Source organism: Octopus sinensis, linkage group LG26 (assembly GCF_006345805.1).
Source record: "Octopus sinensis linkage group LG26, ASM634580v1, whole genome shotgun sequence".
NCBI lineage: Eukaryota > Metazoa > Mollusca > Cephalopoda > Octopoda > Octopodidae > Octopus > Octopus sinensis.
The window spans coordinates 2,381,834-2,400,702 of record NC_043022.1 but is presented as its reverse complement, the minus strand read 5'-3'; the positions used below and the strand labels follow the sequence as shown (position 1 = coordinate 2,400,702).

The window sequence follows — 18,869 nt, the reverse complement described above, 5'->3', positions numbered from 1 at the left end:
TCATTTGACTTGAAAATCCTTCAAGGCAATGCTCCAGCATGGCCACAGTCTAATGACTGAAACACGTCAAAGATAAAAGGTAAGATGGACATTATGATTGTTGAGGGGGCAGTGAGTTTGTTGCCTGCAGTGTTGGTGAGGACAGGTTGAAGGAGTTATATACACCCAAACTTTCACTTTACTTCACAAACACCCATTTTACTTACTAAAAAAAGGGGGTCGAAGTTTGTGTGAGAAACCCTTATTTCATTATAACAGCAAAATGTGGTTATGTGGTTAGAATGATTACTTCCCAACCACATGGTTCTAGGTTCAGTCCCACTGCGTGGTACCTTGGGTAAGTGTCTTCTACTATAGCCTCTGGCCAACCAATGACTTGTGAGCGGATCTGGTAGATGGAAACTGAAAGAAGCCCATTGTGTGTGAATGCATGTCTGTATCTCTCTCTCCTAGTCTTGGCATCATGCAATAGTTGTAAATGAGCATCAGCTTCTGGGGAAAATAAGTGTGGTGATGGGGAAATATTACCTTTGTGAGATGGTTTGTCAGAAACAGGTAAGCTGGAGGGCTACACCGGGTTCCAATCTGATTTGGCATGGTTTTTATGGCTGGATGCCCTTCCTAACGCCAACCATTCTGATAGTCAGAGTGTAATGGGTGCTTTTTACATACACATGTATGTACATATGTACGTACACACACAGTTTACTTTTCTGTCAAAGTAAGATCAACAAAAAAAAAAAGTACTCCATCTGGTGAGAGTTAGGTATAGTTTAATGTACACAGTATATAGTTATGAGCTACTAATTGTTTCATACTTTCATTCTATTGAAAGTGTTTTACGTAGGATGTGTGCAGTGCCCAGTAGTGCTATTTTCTATATATTTGTTAGTCCTGGTGTTTTTGTTATGCATTTATCTGAATATTTTTTTCATCATACCTAATGTACCTACTATGATAGACCGGGCGTTGTGAGTGTTTATTGAGCGAAAACACCTAAAGCTCCACGAGGCTCCGGCAGGGGATGGTGGTGATCCCTGCTGTACTCTTTCACCACAACTTTCTCTCACTCTTACTTCCTGTTTCTGTTGTACCTGTATTTCAAAGGGCCGGCCTTGTCACTCTCTATGTCACGCTGAATATCCCCGAGAACTACGGTAAGGGTACATGTGTCTGTGGAGTGCTCAGCCACTTACACGTTAATTTCACGAGCAGGCTGTTCCGTTGATTCGGATCAATTGGAACCCTCGTCGTCGTAACCGACGGAGTGCTTCCACCACTATGATAGGAATTGTTTTATTATTATTTTAATATATCTATATAATAATAATAACCTACAAATGTGAGAATATAGTCACAAATAGACATGAGGTATGCAGAAACGTATGTCGCAATGCATTAATGAAATATGAAAATTTCCATCCATAAATAATTTTTGCTGGCATTAGGAAGGGCATTTAGCTGTAGAAACCATGCCAAATCAGACTGGAGTTTGGTGCAGCTCCCAAGCTTGCCAGTTCTGGTCAAACCGTTCAACCCATGCCAGCATGGACAAGGGACATTAAATGATAATGATACATGGGAGTTGAGGAGTCTGGTCCTGCAAGTTCTTTGGTGACCTCACTGCTGCTGGTGCCAAGTAAAAAGCACCCAGTATATTGTGTAAAGTGATTTGCATTAGGAAGGGTATCCAGGTGCCAAAACAGACAGCAGAGAGCTTGGTGCAGTCTTCTTAGTTGCCTGTTCCTGTCAAAAGCATCCAACCCATGGCAGCATGGAAAATGGATGCATGATGATGATGGGCAAATGTTACAAAAAAAGTAAAAAAAAAAAAGGCAAGTGTGCCATTATAAAAGGCATCTGCTGCTTCCTGTGATAGAATGTAATTTGAAGCAGATTTAACCCCTTCGTTACCATATTTCTGTTGAGATGCTCTGGGTTCCAATTAATTTTAAATATAACAAAGAATTTAGTAAAATAACTTCATTATCATTAGTGTTCGCATTATTCTGTCAAAATTTATGCTTTTTCATCCACACTGTTTTGAACTAATCATGCATTATCTTGGTGCTATGAGATTTTGATGAGGAAGCTGTTAATTTCTAAAATGATATTGTAGGGTTGGTGTGAGAGACCAGATCTGGCCAGTTTGCACATAAAACAGGCAGAATACTTTTGGCCGGATATGGCCGGTTTAAATACTAAAGGGTTAAGCTAGTGTTAGGAACATAAATTGTGACTAAGGTTTGGTAGAAGGTTTTAATTCAAAACTTTTGAGAACAAGACATTTGTACTCAGAGCCAGAGTCAGTTTCAGCCCAGTTGATACTGAAAGGGTTAACAACCATACTAAGGCTTACACACTTGGACAACCGTCTATTTTTCATAGCCTTGAAATGAAAATTCCTAACAACAGCGGAGAGAAGATTCAGCTTTGAATAAACATTTAAATTCAAATCCTCCAATATGTGGGTGCATGTGTTTGTGTGCATGTCTGCAATTATCAAGTGGATTGGAACTGAATTAAGACATCTTAACACTTTTTTTTCTTCTTTGGTATCCTCTGGAGATGTCAGACATCTTAATTCTTAGTTAATCAAAACTCCGCAAATATTTCATGCAACTTTAGCGAATTTTAATTTCAAAATAGATACATTTTATAGAACATGTCAAAGCAGAAACAAACTGCCGCTAAATGGGTCATGCAAGCAAATTTGCATGACCCATGGAAACCATGGCTATAAATCCCAGTATTTGATAAATCTTTTAGCTTTAATCAATTACTTATTTCAGTCATTAGACGACGGCCATGCTGGGGCACTGCCATGAAGAGTCTTTAATTGGAATGAATTGGCTCCAAGGTTTTTTTCTGTTTTTCTTTTCAAGCCTGGTACTTATTCTATCAGTCTCTTTTGCCAAACCGCTAAGTTACGGAGATGTAAACACACCAGTTGTCAAGCGGTAGTGAGAGCCAAACACAGACACTAAGACATTCACCCCCCCACATCATCATCATCATCATCATTCATCATTGTTCGACCGTGGTCGAGACTCCATAGTCTTTTCAAATGACTAATAATGTGTGCGCGCGCCACTACTACACACATTGGAAAGCATTGTACAACCAAGCACTAAAGAAGATCTTTCCTCCTCCATGAAACAAAGCTGTTCCCCCTGGATGTCAACCCAGTATTTCTAAGCTACGGACCCAGTGATTTATAGTAAGGTTATCTCCCTAGATAGATTGCCTTCACTACGGCTAAGGAGCCCTTTCTACCCCGCCCCCACACAACAGGCTTCTTTCAGCTTCCATCAACCAAATCCACTCACAAGGCTTTGGTTCGCCTGACGCTGTAATAGAAGACCCTTGCCCAAGGTGCCATGCAGTAGGACTGAACCTGGAACCATGTGACTGGGAAGCACGCTTCTTACCACACAGCCACAGGCATAGGAAGACACAACAGGAATCTATCAATGTTTTTTTTCTTCCTTGTTTCTTGTTGTTGTTGTTGTTACTTCTGCCCTAGTTTCTCAACAAATATCTGAGAAGGAAACATCACAGATGTTGATTCTTTGTTTGTTTAAGTTCTAAGCATGTCAGATTCAGAAACAAGTTGCCGACCAACTTACATCATTGCTATTCATTCAATACTCATCTGTAAAGATTGCATTATGCAACACAATTATTCCTACGTATGTAGGTATAACTGTATGTGTGTGTGTGTGTGTGTGTGCATGTATAGGTATGTTGTGTGTAGTTCCAATACAAACCATTATTGGATCATTTAACCATTTTGATACCAACCTGGCTGAAACCGCTTCTGGCTCTGTAGTACAAATGTCTTGTTTTCAAAAGTTTTGAATTAAAATCTTCCCACAGACCTTAGTCACAATTTATGTTCCTAATAATAGGTTAATAATAACGAAGTTATTTTACTAAATTCTTTGTTATATTTAAAGTTAATTGAAAAAAAAACTCAGAGCATCAAGAGAAATATGGTAACAAAAGGGTTAAAGACAGTCAGTCAAATGTGTCTTCAATTTGCACAAGATTTGGCTGCTATTTCTAACAAGTCAATAAACAATGTGAAACAAAATCTACAAATTAACCATTTTTATACCAACCAACCTGGCTGAATCCACCTCTCGCTCTGAGTACAAATGTCTTGTTTTCATAAGTTTTGAATTAAAATATTCCACCAAACCTTAGTCACAATTTATGTTCCTAACACTAGGTTAATGATAACGAAGTTATTTTACTAAATTCTTTGTTATATTTAAAATTAATTGAAAGAAACACAGACAGAGCATCTCAACAGAAATATGGTAACGAAAGGGTAAAAAAACAGATAACATCGTAAGATTTACATCACCACCAATGAAATGCAAATGGTAAAAAAACACAAAAAACAATCTTAATGAGAACTTGCCCCTTCACGACTTTGCAAGGGAGCGAGAGACAGAGAGAGACGAACAGACAGAGGGAGAATGTCTACAAAGAGGTGTATTATTCAACGTTTTGATGACACTTGAACAAGGACGTGTGCAATGTAGACAGGTTAAGCAAACAGCAAAATGGCCTCATACCAGTGTGAAGTATGACATGCATTTGGTATGCTGAATCAAGTGTTTAAATAAAACAACTACCCTACCTCCTTGTCATGTCTGTCTGTGTTTAGGGCCAGCCAGAACCCCCCCCCCCACACACACACACGTCTACTACCCAATTTGTACTAACCACCGTTGCATACAAGCTAGTTATTGTTATCAAAAACCTTAACATGGCATTTTTTTTTTTATTCTGAATTTTTGTTTTTGTCTTAACGAGGCACAGGGATAAATTTTACACGGGAGTTGGGGAGACGGCGCAGAAACCAATTAGACTGTTGCTAGGAAGTTGGAGGAAAAGTAAATTGTGAACAAAAGGAAGAAATTAATAAGCGAAAGGCATTTAGTCCAGTGTTCCATTTTTGCTTCCTGCTGATTCATCAAATCCGCCATGCCATAATATTGACATTACTTATCCATCAATAAAAGAAAAACAATAAGTCCATATATGGAGTTGGAAAAAAAAAAAAAATCAACAAAGTAGAATTAATGGAGATAAGGCACTTGAAAATCTGCTGTGGTATTGATCCACCACAGATTGATCTGCACAAATCATGCAGTGTTTGCTTACATACAATGCAGGGTAGCAGTTAAAATAGGGCTACAATGATTATCGGATTATAAAATCTTTGTAATAATATCTGCACAGTTATCTGCATTTAACTACCATAATGATTATTTATATATATATATACCAGCGGTGGTGCCCCAGCATGGCCGCGGCCTTCGGGCTAAAACATTTTTAAGGATTTAAGGATATATATATATATGTATGTATGTGTATGCCATCATCATCGTTTAGCGTCCGCTTTCCTTGCTAGCATGGGTTGGATGGTTCGACCGGGGTCTGGGAAGCCAGGAGGCTGCACCAGGCTCCAGTCTTGATCTGGCAGTGTTTCTACAGCTGGATGCCCTTCCTAACGTCAACTACTCTGTGAGTGTAGTGGGTGCCTTTTACGTGCCACTGGAAAAGGGGCCAGAGGAGGCTGGCAAACAGCCACGATCGACTGGTGCCACCGACACGGACGACAGTCAGGCGGCGCTGGCATCTGCCACGTTCGGACGGTGCTTTTTACATGGCACCGGCACGGGTATTTTAACTACAATTTCCATTTGATTTTTATTTTGATGTTGGTGTTGATGTACTTGACTCAATGTGTGTGTGTGTGTGTGTGTGTGTGTGTATATATATATATATATATATATATATACACTAGCAGCATAGCCCGGCGTTGCCCGGGTATGTAAGAGCCCCTAGTAGGCAACGACTAATCCCAATCTAGTTCTTTCCCTCTAGGGAACGAAGGCGCATGTGTAGGTTGCAATGTCTTCTCTTCACTCGAATACTTCTGTGTATACGAATGTTCCTAGCTGTCCCTTTGGGCGATAAAAAGGTCGAGTTGTGTCCCCTAGACAGTTTGTGTTTAATACACAAATCGGTTTGCTATGTGTGCCACATATGATTTAATTAACCAATTTTTTCCAGAACTGGGGGAACTTTTAGAAATTTTTGCTGCGTTAGTTTTGAATTATGACATTGGGCTATGTGTGTGTCAAGTTTCATCAAAATCGGTTGAAAGCCGTGGTCAGGGTGAGTGTACAACCTGACAGACACACAGACAGACAAACTGCCGTTTATATATAGATATATATATATATATTGGCTGCGTGGTTAAGAGGTTTGCTTTACAAACCATATGATTTTGGGTTCAGTCCCACTGCACAGTACCTTGGGCAAGTGTCTTCTACTATAGCCCCAGGTTGAATAAAGCCTGGTGAATGCATGATAAGACAAAAACTGAAAGAAGCCCATTAAGTGTGAGTATATTTGTTAGAGCCTCTTTGTATTAATCTTGACATCACATGACAGTTGTAGATAAGCGTCCCTGTCGTACAACTGGTGGCCTTTGTTTCTAATCTTGCAAGAAAACACAGTAAAATATTGTTCCTTAGAAACAGGTGAAGGTTGGCAACAGGAAAGGAGCCTGGACCTAGAAATTTGGCCTCCACAAATTGTATCTGACCCATGCAAGCATGGAAAATCATCATCATCCTTTAACATCTGTTTTCCATGCTGGCATGGGTTGGTTGGTTTCACCAAAGATGGTGAGCAGGAGAGTTGCTCCAGGTTACAGATTTGGTTTGGTTTCTAGGGCTGGATATCCTCCCTAATGCCAACCCCTTTACAGAGTTGCTTTGCCCCATATAGAAACTGTATGAGCAACTCAGAGGTGTTGCAAACTCTTCTGAATTCACTGCAATGCTGGAAAACCCTTCCCTATCATCAGCAGGTATCTTGGGGTCACAACTGTTTTGCCCCTTAGCATGTATGCTTCAGTGACACCTAAACTGGTCTATGCCTGTGGAAGGGTTCCCCTTGTGGTCTCTTGTCAACCAACACTAAGCGTGTTATAGTCTGTTATTAGTAATAGTTCGAGTCAACAAAGGTGTCCCTATGTAAGCAGTTCAACCAGCTTGAAAACTTGAAAAACAATAGCAAAAGGAGACACTGGATAATGTAATCTAGGGTACCTTGTGCAAGGGAAAAGAATGTGGTAAACATGGCTAGAATCAACTCAACCAGGAACGGCAATAACAATAACTAGTATTAGGTTGTCCCAAAAGTTTGTAAACACTTGCGAAAATTGAAGTTTTACTCGCCAAGTACTAACAAAAACAACAAAAATTATTCCTCAAAATAAAGACTATTATTTTCCAAGACTTTCTACGAACTTTTGGGACAAACTTATATTAATGATTTAATCCCAGCTAAATTCATTAAGGACCAAACAAAGACACCATGAATCATCTTGTGCCTAATTTTCTTTAATCTGCATTAAAAGTTAAAATCCTATATCAGATGACAAAGAAAATATATTCAAACAACTGCTTTCAAGAAGTACATTATCATCATCGTTTACCATCTGCTTTCCATGCTAGCATGGGTTGGACGATTTGACTGATGACTGGTGAACCAGATGGCTGCACCAGGCTCCAATCTGATCTGGCAGAGTTTCTACGGCTGGATGCCCTTCCTAACGCCAACCACTCCAAGAGTGTAGTGGGTGCTTTTATGTGCCACCGGTATGAGGGCCAGTCAGGCGGTACTGGCTATGTTCTTAAAAATAAATTTTAGAGTTTTAAGGCTCTTCAATGGGTAAAAATGTTTGAATGATTTAGTAAAGCAAAACTGATATTTAGAACCTATAAATTATGAATTTGATCTTATCAATGGAATTAACATGCAAGTGGCTGAGTACTCCACAGACACGTATACAGTTAATGGATGGATGGAAGCACTCCGTCGGTTACGACAATGAGGGTTCCGGTTGATCCGAATCAACGGAACAGCCTGCTCATGAAATTAACGTGTAAGTGGCTGAGCACTCCACAGACACGTGTACCCTTAACGTAGTTCTCGGGGATATTCAGCGTGACACAGAGAGTGACAAGGCCGGCCCTTTGAAATACAGGTACAACAGAAACAGGAAGAAAGACTGAGAGAAAGTTGTGGTGAAAGAGTACAGCAGGGATCACCACCATCCCCTGCCGGAGCCTCATGGAGCTTTAGGTGTTTTCGCTCAATAAACACTCACAATGCCCGGTCTGGGAATCGAAACTGCGATCCTACGACCGCGAGTCCGCTGCCCTAACCACTGGGCCATTACGCCTCCACTACAGTTAATGTAGTTCTCAACGTGACACAGAATGTGACAAGGCTGGCCCCTTTGTATTACAGGTACTACTCATTTTTGCCATCAGAGCGGACGTGAGATAACTGGCATTCCATTGGTTATAACAATGAGGGTTCCAGTTGAGCCAATCAATGGAACGGCCTGCTTGTGTAATTAACATGCAAGTGGCTGAGTACTCCACAGACACATGTACCCTGAATGTAGTTCTCATGGATATTCTTCAGCTTGACACCAAGATGTGACAAATCTGGTCCCTTTGAGCTACAGGTACTAACTCATTTTTGCCAGCTGAGTGGACTGGAGCAATGTGGGGAATAAAGTGTCTTGCTCAAAGACACAACCCACTACCTGGAATCTAACTCACAACCTTATGATTGAGAGCTACCAAAGGAACAACTACTACCACCACCACCACCACCTATTTAATTAACAACAGTAACTGTCAGGTGTATTGCAAATACCATGTGCCGACCACTCAGTACAATACACATCATAACAGTATTGATTGAAAAGTAGTGCAAATAGAGTCAAGTGTCTTTACCAAGGAAAGAACAATGTCAACAGCAGGACCACAGGAGTCACTTGAAACAGGTTCAAACATCAATAAGGATTTTGTTTGCTGATTAACCCTTTAGCGTTCACATTATTCTGCCAAAGTTAATGCTTTTTTATTCACATTGTATTTGCAATACACATGACATAGGCGCAGGAGTGGCTGTGTGGTAAGTAGCTTGCTAACCAACCACATGGTTCCGGGTTCAGTCCCACTGCGTGGCATCTTGGGCAAGTGTCTTCTGCTATAGCCCCGGGCCGACCAATGCCTTGTGAGTGGATTTGGTAGATGGAAACTGAAAGAAGCCTGTCGTATATATGTATATATATATATGTGTGTGTATGTGTTTGTGTGTCTGTGTTTGTCCCCCTAGCATTGCTTGACAACCGATGCTGGTGTGTTTACGTCCCCGTCACTTAGCAGTTCGGCAAAAGAAACCGATAGAATAAGTACTGGGCTTACAAAGAATAAGTCCTGGGGGTCGATTTGCTCGACTAAAGGTGGTGCTCCAGCATGGCCGCAGTCAAATGACTGAAACAAGTAAAAGAGTATTGTTTTGAACTAATCATGCCTTATCTTGTAGTTATGAGATTTTGATGAGGTAGCTGTTAATTTTTAAGATGAAATTGTAGGGTTGGTGTGAGAGACCAGATACGGCCAGTTTGAACATAAAACAGGCAGAATACTTTTGGCCGGATATGGCCGGTTTAAATGCTAAAGGGTTAAAACACAGCTTAGAAGAGAACCCACATAGATTATGATGAACACATTACCCAAGAAAAATCAGGGGTTTGTATTTGATCATTGAACAAAGACTCAGATTGCTCTGTCAAATATAACATTTATTCATGTTTTGAATTCATCATGCATTATCTCACAGCATCAAATTTTGACGAGGTGATTATTGTTTATGCTTATTTTTGGAATGACGTTGCAGGGTAGATGTGAGAGGCCAGATCCGGCCAGTTTCGGCATAAAGCAGAATATTGGGGCTAGATATGGCTGATCTAAATGCTAAAGGGTTATAAACTTCCATATGACCTAATCCAGTCTACATGTGATACTGCAGGGTATCAAACCTCTTGATTCATCCTGCAAAGCAGCATCACATTGTTGTTGTTGTTTAACGTCTGCTTTCCATGCTAGCATAGGTTGGACGATTTGACTGGCGAACCAGACTCCAATCTGATCTGGCAGAGTTTCTACAGCTGGATGCCCTTCCTAACGCCAACCACTCTGTGAGTGTAGTGGGTTCTTTTACGTGCCACCGACTCGAGGGCCAGTTAGGTGGTACTACAAGGAACTAGAAAGCAAGCAGCTCACCTCCTGCAGCACCAAGATGACCCACTCCAGTACACGGCTTCTAATCAAAATTCACAAATTGTCATATGTCTTGATTTTAATTACAGACCGCTCCTAATTACTGAAATACTCCACATTAACCCTTCAGATTGCTCTGCCAAATGTCATATTTATTTATTCACATTCTGAATTTTAGCATGCGTTATCTCATAGCTTTGAGACTTCAAAGATGCGATTGTTTCTCGTTAAAATGACATTGCAGGATAGGTGTGAGAGGCAAGATCTGAATAGTTTGAGCATGAAACAGAATATTTGAGCTGGATATGGCTGACTTAACCCTTTAGCAATCGGATTACTCTGTCAAATGTAATTCTTATTTATTCACACTGTTTTCAATTAATCATGCATTATTTCATGGTGTGATTGATTGTTTGCAGGATGGCATTGTAGGATAGGTGTGAGAGGTCATATCAAGGCAGTATAAAGCAGGGAGAATAATATATGCATATTCTTCTACTTGTTTGTCATTTGACTATGGCCATGCTGGAGCACTGCCTTTAGTTGAACAACTCAACCCCAGGACTTTTCTTTGTAAGCCTAGTACTTATTCTATTGGTCTCTTTTGCTGAACCGCTAAGTTACGGGGACGTGAACACACCAACAAGGGTTGTCAAGCAATGGAGGGGGACACAGACAGACATGCAAACATACATATAAATATATACAAATACACAACAGGCTTCTTTCAGTTTCTGTCCACCAAATCCACTCACAAGGCTTTGGTCAGCCTGAGGCTATAGTAGAAGACACTTGCCCAAGGTACCACGCAGTGGGACTGAACCCAGAACCATGTGGTTGGTAAGCAAGCTATTTACCACACAGCCATGCCTGCACCTATATATATATATATCATTAACTTTAAACTCTTCATGTTAAGGCATCCACAACCAGTTGCAATCTTTCTCAGCAAACCCAGAATTCACCTCCACCATTTTATAACCTAGCTCCCCCCTTAGAAGTCAAAATCAACATACCCATACCTTTCTTTTTCCTGATGGTAGTCAGGTATTAATGTTATCCGTCTTTTAACCTGCAGATAGTCAGGGTCGCGTAACTCACGATAATCCTGGTGGTGACTTCCCTGAAAAATAGATGAAAACAAATGTTGAAAATTACAAATGGATATAGAAGATTTAAAAAAAAAAACTTAAATTTTAAAAATATAAATTTTGCTAAACATGTAAGTGATAGCAATTCCACCAACATACAGTATACAGCTTGTTTTACCAATGGAATAAATAATATTCTCTTTCATCAAAATCTAGCAATCTATTCATTCATGAATAGTTATATCCAACATTCTTTGCTTGTTGGATAATAATAATAATAATAATAATAAACATTGTGTACAGTGCTCAGGTGTACTACAACTCATCTAAAGTGCACATATAATCAGGTGTAGTTTCGACGGATTTTGGAAAGCATGAGGGCCTTAAAGGATGCAGTGTCATGGCAGTCAACAACTGACGCAGGCAGTTTATTCCATGCTTCAGCAACTCTGAGCGTGAAGAAATGTTTCCGAAAGTCATGGGAGCTGTGTTGTTTTCTGACTTTGTAGGCATGTCCACGTGTGTTAGACACATGGAGATCAAGAAGGTGTTCAGTGTTGTTGTTGGTGAGGTGGTTGACAACTTTGTGGGTGTTTACCAAGTAAACACATTCAGTAGCATCATCCTACCTGTGATTTTATACACAGGTCGGATGTGGGCTACCACGATGCAAAGGGCCATGGAAAGATCCATCGGAAAAGCATATTTGAAATGAGATAATTCGAAAATAGAGCAGAGTGAACAATGTGATGACAGAACACCAGAAGCCCAAGTTCCGCTGGGCCAGACATGCTGCAAGGTTTACAGACAACAACAGGGAGAACCATGCGGTCGGTAAGTGGTATCCATGAGATTGAAAAAGGCCATCGGAAGACCTCCATGGTGATAGGAAGACAAACAATCATCATCATCACTTAATGTCCATTGTCCATGCTGGTATGGGTTGGACAGTTTGACCAGACCTGGTGAGCTGCGGGTCTGTACCAGACTCCAGTCTGATTTATCGTGGTTTCTATGGCTGGCTGCCCTACCTAATGCTAACCACTTTATAGAATGAGCTGGGTGTTTTTCATGTGGCACTGCATGGACACTTTTATGTAGCACTGCATGGGCACTTTTATGTGGCACTGCATGGACACTTTCATGTGGCACTGCCACATGTGCTTTACACCATAGGAAGGGTCAGTCTAACACTTCTGCTGTGGAGTCATTCTGAGTCAAGATGGAAAACAATGACACAATCAAGACAGAATTGGAAGTGCATTGTGACCAGTGGTATACAACAGCATCTAATGGTTTAGTTGATACTGTGATATCCAACATTATATAGAGACTTTAGAAGGCCAAGTGCTGTCACTGAAAAGCTGTTCCTCATCCACCAACTCATCCCATTGATATACAACTAAATTGTATTTAGTGATCTATGGGCCCCCTGAGCCCTGGTACTGCAGCGTCTCATAGCAATTACCTTTGACATGTAGAAGGTCTTGGACATCTGAGCCCGGCAGAACTCATCCATCTTCGGGTTTAACAACTGAGAGAGATACTAAATAAATACATGGAAGTTTGTGGATGGGGGAAGGACAGATCCAGCACTTACTGAGTATGCACAGAAAACATCAAAATTTGCTTTTCCTAATAGCACAAACTTCTGTGTGTGTGTGTGATCACCATCATCATCATCATCGTTTAACATCCATCTTCCATGCATGCATGGGTAGGACAGTTGACAGGAGCCAGCCAGGTAGAAAAACTACCCTAGGCTACTGTGTCTGTTTTGTATACACACACACACACACACACACACACACGATGATGACACATATACACATACCAGCTCTCTCTCTCTCTGTATATATTTATTTCTTTATTAGCCACAAGGGGCTAAACACAGAGGGGACAAACTAGGACAGACATAGGTATTAAGTCGATTTCATCGACTCCAGTGCGTAACTGGTACTTAATTTATCGACCCCGAAAGGATGAAAGGCAAAGTCGACCTTGGCGGAATTTGAACTCACAACGTAATGACAGACGAAATACGGCTACGCATTTCGACTGGCGTGCTAACGTTTCTGCCAGCTCGTCTCTGTATATATTAATACACTCACATTCACACACCTACACACACATGCATACATGCACATACAAGTTGTTTTGTGAACCAAATTGAATTGACATTTCTGCAGTTTGTTCTACAAAATATGTCATCAGCCCACCAAAATTGTTCAACTCTTCATCTACATAATCCAAGTCTGTTATTTTACATACAAACTCTCTATCTCTCTGATTGCAATGCTTTCTTTCTCAGTTACTGTAAACATTGGTGCAAGTCATCCGACTTGCATCTTCTCCATAAAACCTGATTTCTATTGGTTATCATTTGCTAGAATTCTTTAGATATTGGATAAAGTAGAAAGCTGGAGAACTCTCCATTATTATTGCTTATTCAAACTAGCAAGACCTGTGAATATTTCATGGAATTAATTGGTAAAACTTATCGGGTTATTCCTGAAAAACTTCATCCAAAAACCTGAAAGCGTAGCCTGTGTTGTGTCTGTATCAAAAGATAATCGCTCATTGAAAAGGGAAGGAAATTGGAATACGATGATTACCTAATGCACTTTATATACTTTATGCACCATTTTGTAGACTTAACACAAAGTGCTCTCCTGCTTTTTGTCTCTCTCTCTCTCCTTTTTCTTTCATTCTTCACCTTTCCCTTTAACTAATCATATGAAAGTGTTACAGATGGAGAAAAAAACTTACACATTACACTCTATTCTGTTAGATGTAATGCTTATTGATTCACACTGTTTTGAATTAATCATGCAATATCTTGTACATTTGAGATTTTGATGAGGTACTTAATTTTTAGAACGATATAGGGTTGGTATGAGAGGCCAAATCGGACCAGTTTTAACATAAAACAGGTAGGATATTTTGGCTGGATATGGCTGGTTTAAATGTCAAAGGGTTAATCAATCAAACCCAGTGCTCACTTGGAGACTTATTTTATGAAAACTGGAAGGATGAAAGGCAAGGTATACCTAGGCAAGCTTTGAAATCACAAGTAATACTTTATATCATCATCATCGTTTTTATTTAATGCCAGTTTTCAATGCTGACATAATCAGACAGTTTGACAGGAGCTGATGAACCAAAGAACTGCACCAAACCCCAGTGTTTACTTTGACATGGGTTTCTATGGCTGGATGCCTTCTCTTAAAAACATCCACTTTGTGGAGTGGACTGGATGCTTTTTACATGGCATATATATATATATATACTTTATTTAAAAGCAGCAGAAATTCAACAAAACCTGTTACTCGGAGTTTCACGTTCCCGTTTGTCGGACAGTTTTATAACAAATAAAGCATATTACTCTACTCCTGGTATTTCAGTACTCTTTTTTCCACCTTGTTTCACATTTATGTGTTTACTCCGGTATATATATATATATATATAGGCAATATATATATATATATATATATAGGCACAAGTGGAGCTGTGTGGTAAGAGGTTTGCTTTCCAACTGCACGGTCTGAAGTTCAGTCCCACTGCATGGTACCTTAGGCAAGTGTCTCCTACTATAGCTCTGGGCCAACCAAAATGCCTTATGCATGGATTTGGTAGATGGAAACTGAAAGAAGCCTGTGGTGTGTATGTATGTATATGTTTGTATGCATGTTACTGTCTCCTTGCCTTGTCATCATGTGATAGTTATAAATGAGCGTCAGTATCATACGAGCAGGGTTCTTCATGCCTGGTCATGGGAAAATATTACCTCACTTGGAAAGAGGTGAGGGTTGGCAACAGGAAGGGCATCCAGGTGCAGAAATTCTGCCTCAACAAATTCTGTTTGTAAGCATGAAAAAGCGAGACACTTAATCTGGCTGGTTTGAACATAAAACAAGCTATCTGGGTTTGATACAGTCAGGTTAAATGCTAGAGGGTAAAGGTGGCATTTGGAACATTTGGAATTTAAAATGAAATTTTAAGCCTTTAGCATTTAGGTTATTCTATCCAATATAACACTTATTGTTTTGAATTTATCCTGCATTATCTTGTAGCCTTGAGATTTTGATTATGTGACCATGGATTGTTTTAGACTAACATTGTAAGATAGGTAGGAGAGACTGGATCTAGCCAGTTTGAACATTAAGCAGGAGGAACGTTTTTGGCTGGATATGGCCAGTTTAAATGCTAAAGGGTTAATGGCAACTTCTAATTAAGGTAATTTTAAAACAGGAAGTCTGTACTGTAGAACTACAAGTTGTGTTATCAAAAGGCTTCATCTGAATACATGTCTCATATAACCTATGAACCATATATGTATATCGAGTCCGAATACCACGTTATTAGTATCACCTAACTCATATATACTTGTTTCAGTCATTTGACTGCGGCCAAGCTGGAGCACCGCCTTAAGTACTTATTCTATCGGTCTCTTTTTGCCGAACCGCTAAGTGATGGGGATGTAAACACACCAGCATCGGTTGTCAAGCAATGCTAGGGGGACAAACACAGACACACAAACACACACATATATGGATATACATATATACGACAAGCTTCTTTCAGTTTCCGTCTACCAAATCCACTCACAAGGCATTGGTCGGCCCGGGGCTATAGCAGAAGACACTTGCCCAAGATACCACGCAGTGGGACTGAACCCGGAACCATGTGGTTGGTAAGCAAGCTACTTACCACACAGCCACTCCTGCGTCTATGTTTGAATTCACAACACTTAAGCTTCTTTGAGTCCCTAAACACCTATATCGTTTATTCCACCTTACTACGCCCAGAATTAATTAGAAACAATCTAAATTATTGTAGACCCTATTAATTAATTAAACTAGCACTCTGTCAGTTACAACGTGAGTTCCAGTTGATCAGATTGATGGAACAGCTTGCTTTTGAAATTAACATGCAAGCGGCTGAGTACTTCACAGACACGAGTACACTTAATATAAAGATCTCAGGAAGATTTAGGGTGACACAGCTGGCTCTTCGAAATAGATACAACTCATTTTTTGTTTTGCCAACTGAGTGGACTGGAATAACATGAAATAAGTGTCTTGCTCAAGGACACATTGCACCACCACAAATTAATTTTATGAGCGTATGAGGATTTTATTGAAAGGGGACAATACAAGGGACAAATGGAGTTGGGGACTTATCGAATGTTATTACATGAATAAATATAATTTCGAATGAGAAATGAGAAACAAAAAAATGAATGGACGCAGAATGGGTTTGGCCCACCAACCACATTCCTGCATAGCTCCGCTTATTTTGTCCCCTTTTTTATGTTTTACTCTGCTTAATTTGGCACTTATATACCCAAAATTTGGGCTACTTTCTTCCATCTTCTTTCGTACTTTTTCCCATCAGGTATTTCGATGAAGAACCAAATACTCTAACCACTAAGCCATGTACCTTCCACAATAATTCATCATCATCATTGTTTAACGTCCGTTTTCTATGCTGGCATGGGTTAGATGGTTCGACTGGGGCCTGAGAAGCCCAGGGCTGCACCAGGCCCCAATCTGATCTGGCAGTGTTTCTACAGCTGGATGCCCTTCCTAATGCCAACCACTCAGAGAGTGTAGTGGGTGCATTTACGTGCCACCGGCACAGGGGCCAGAGGAGCTGGCATCGCCCATGATCAGACGGTACTTTTTACGTGCCACTGGCATAGAAGCCAGTCAAGGTGGCACTGGCATCAGCCACGTTCGGATGGTGCCTTTTACGTGCTACCGGCACGGGGGTCACAACTACAATGATCAATTTACTAAATTTAACGAAACAGTTTTTAACTAATCCAGCATCTTGGCTTGGTATTGGTTCTTCTAATTGATTCCTGAAAGGATGAAAGGCAAAGTTTGATGTCAGAGAGATTTGAACCTGGAGAACATTTAATCAGAACAAATACAGAAAGAGATCTCTGCCAGTGCTCCAAGCAACACTTACCAGGTCACCTCCCTAACATACATAAATGGACCTTGCATCTTAAAAAAAGTACAACATGCTTTGTAGATAAAGCACCTTCTTACAAATAAGCGCGTGCGCATATGCTTGTGTGTGTGTGTGTGTGTGTGTGTGTGTATACACGAAGTGCTTTAATGCATGTGTGTACACAAACAGACCACTTACACGCTTTTCCCCTCCCACACACGCACACAGAGACAAAGATCAAAGGTTTACATTATAGTACCAGAAATACATGCAACTAAGTATATTCACCATTATCGTATATGAAACAGTCTACACAATCAATATGGAGTTCAATTACTGCTTATCAGAAGAAGGCCATAGCAACAACAACAACAACAACAACAACAACAACAACTACAGCAGATATCTTGCTCGAGTGTCACTGTGTGTGGGTGTTTGTGTGCATGGTGTGGGTGTGTGTGGTGAGTGGTGTTTAACTGGATGGAAAGCTTTTAATAATGATTATAGAGGTCAACTAGAGACAACACGAGTGTGGAGCTGGTTAGATTGTGTGTCAGCAGAAAATTATAATACGCACACACAAATATACACGTACAAACATACATATATACACACATATATATAGACACACAAACACGTGTATATAGACGCACTAATATACATACACACATATATATATAGACACACAAACACGGGTATATAGACGCATTAATATACATACACACATATATATATAGACACACAAACACGGGTATATAGACGCATTAATATACATACACACATATATATATAGACACACAAACACGGGTATATAGACGCATTAATATACATACACACATATATATATATATATATACATATATAAATACACATGTATACACACACAAATGTATATATACACAAAAACATATATATACACACATACAAACATACATATATACACACATATATAGACGCACAAACACATGCGTATATATAGACACACAAACACGTATATATAGACGCACTAACATACATATATATAAATACACATGTATACACATACAAATATATATATACACAAAAACATACATATATGCACACATACAAACATACATACACACACACACAAGCATACATATATGCACACACACAAACACACAAATATATACATACAAACATACATATATATAGACACAAACACATATATAGACGCACTAACATACATACATATATATATATACAAATAAATACACATGTATACACACACAAATATATATATACACAAAAACATACATATATACACACAAACATACATACATACACACACACATACACATATATAATAGGTGAGTGCATGAGGGTGGAGAGAAGGCTAGTTTTACAGATGACTATTATTAGACCATCGGGACTGACCATCTGAAAAACACAAATGGGATGTAACAGTCCTCGTCTCGTTCCGAAATGTACTAACAACTACTTAGAATTGCTGGCTAGTAAAACCCGAGAAGCGAAGAAAGTGGTCCAGACATCTAATTTGTGTGATTAGATAATCATCTTGCGGTCAAGATCCAGAGGCATTGTATATGGGGAGAAAGGAGGAGGAAGGGGAGAGAGAGGAAGGGGAGGGGGAGGAAGAGGAGGTGGAGAGGGAAAGACTTTT

At 39.8% G+C, this 18,869-nt stretch overlaps 1 protein-coding gene across 15 annotated transcripts in view; it reads right to left on the bottom strand.

Annotated features, from left to right (window-relative positions):
* LOC115224827 (nuclear receptor corepressor 1) overlaps positions 1–18,869 on the bottom strand; it is a 264,736-nt gene that overhangs the window by 117,275 nt on the left and 128,592 nt on the right. For 14 of the 15 annotated variants that reach the window (XM_036513601.1, XM_036513610.1, XM_029795755.2 and 11 more), the window contains exon 3: positions 11,192–11,298. In XM_036513601.1, the coding sequence (XP_036369494.1) occupies positions 11,192–11,298 (107 nt within the window). The remainder of the gene's footprint in view (positions 1–11,191; positions 11,299–18,869) is intronic. The other variant, XM_036513604.1, reaches the window with a different exon arrangement.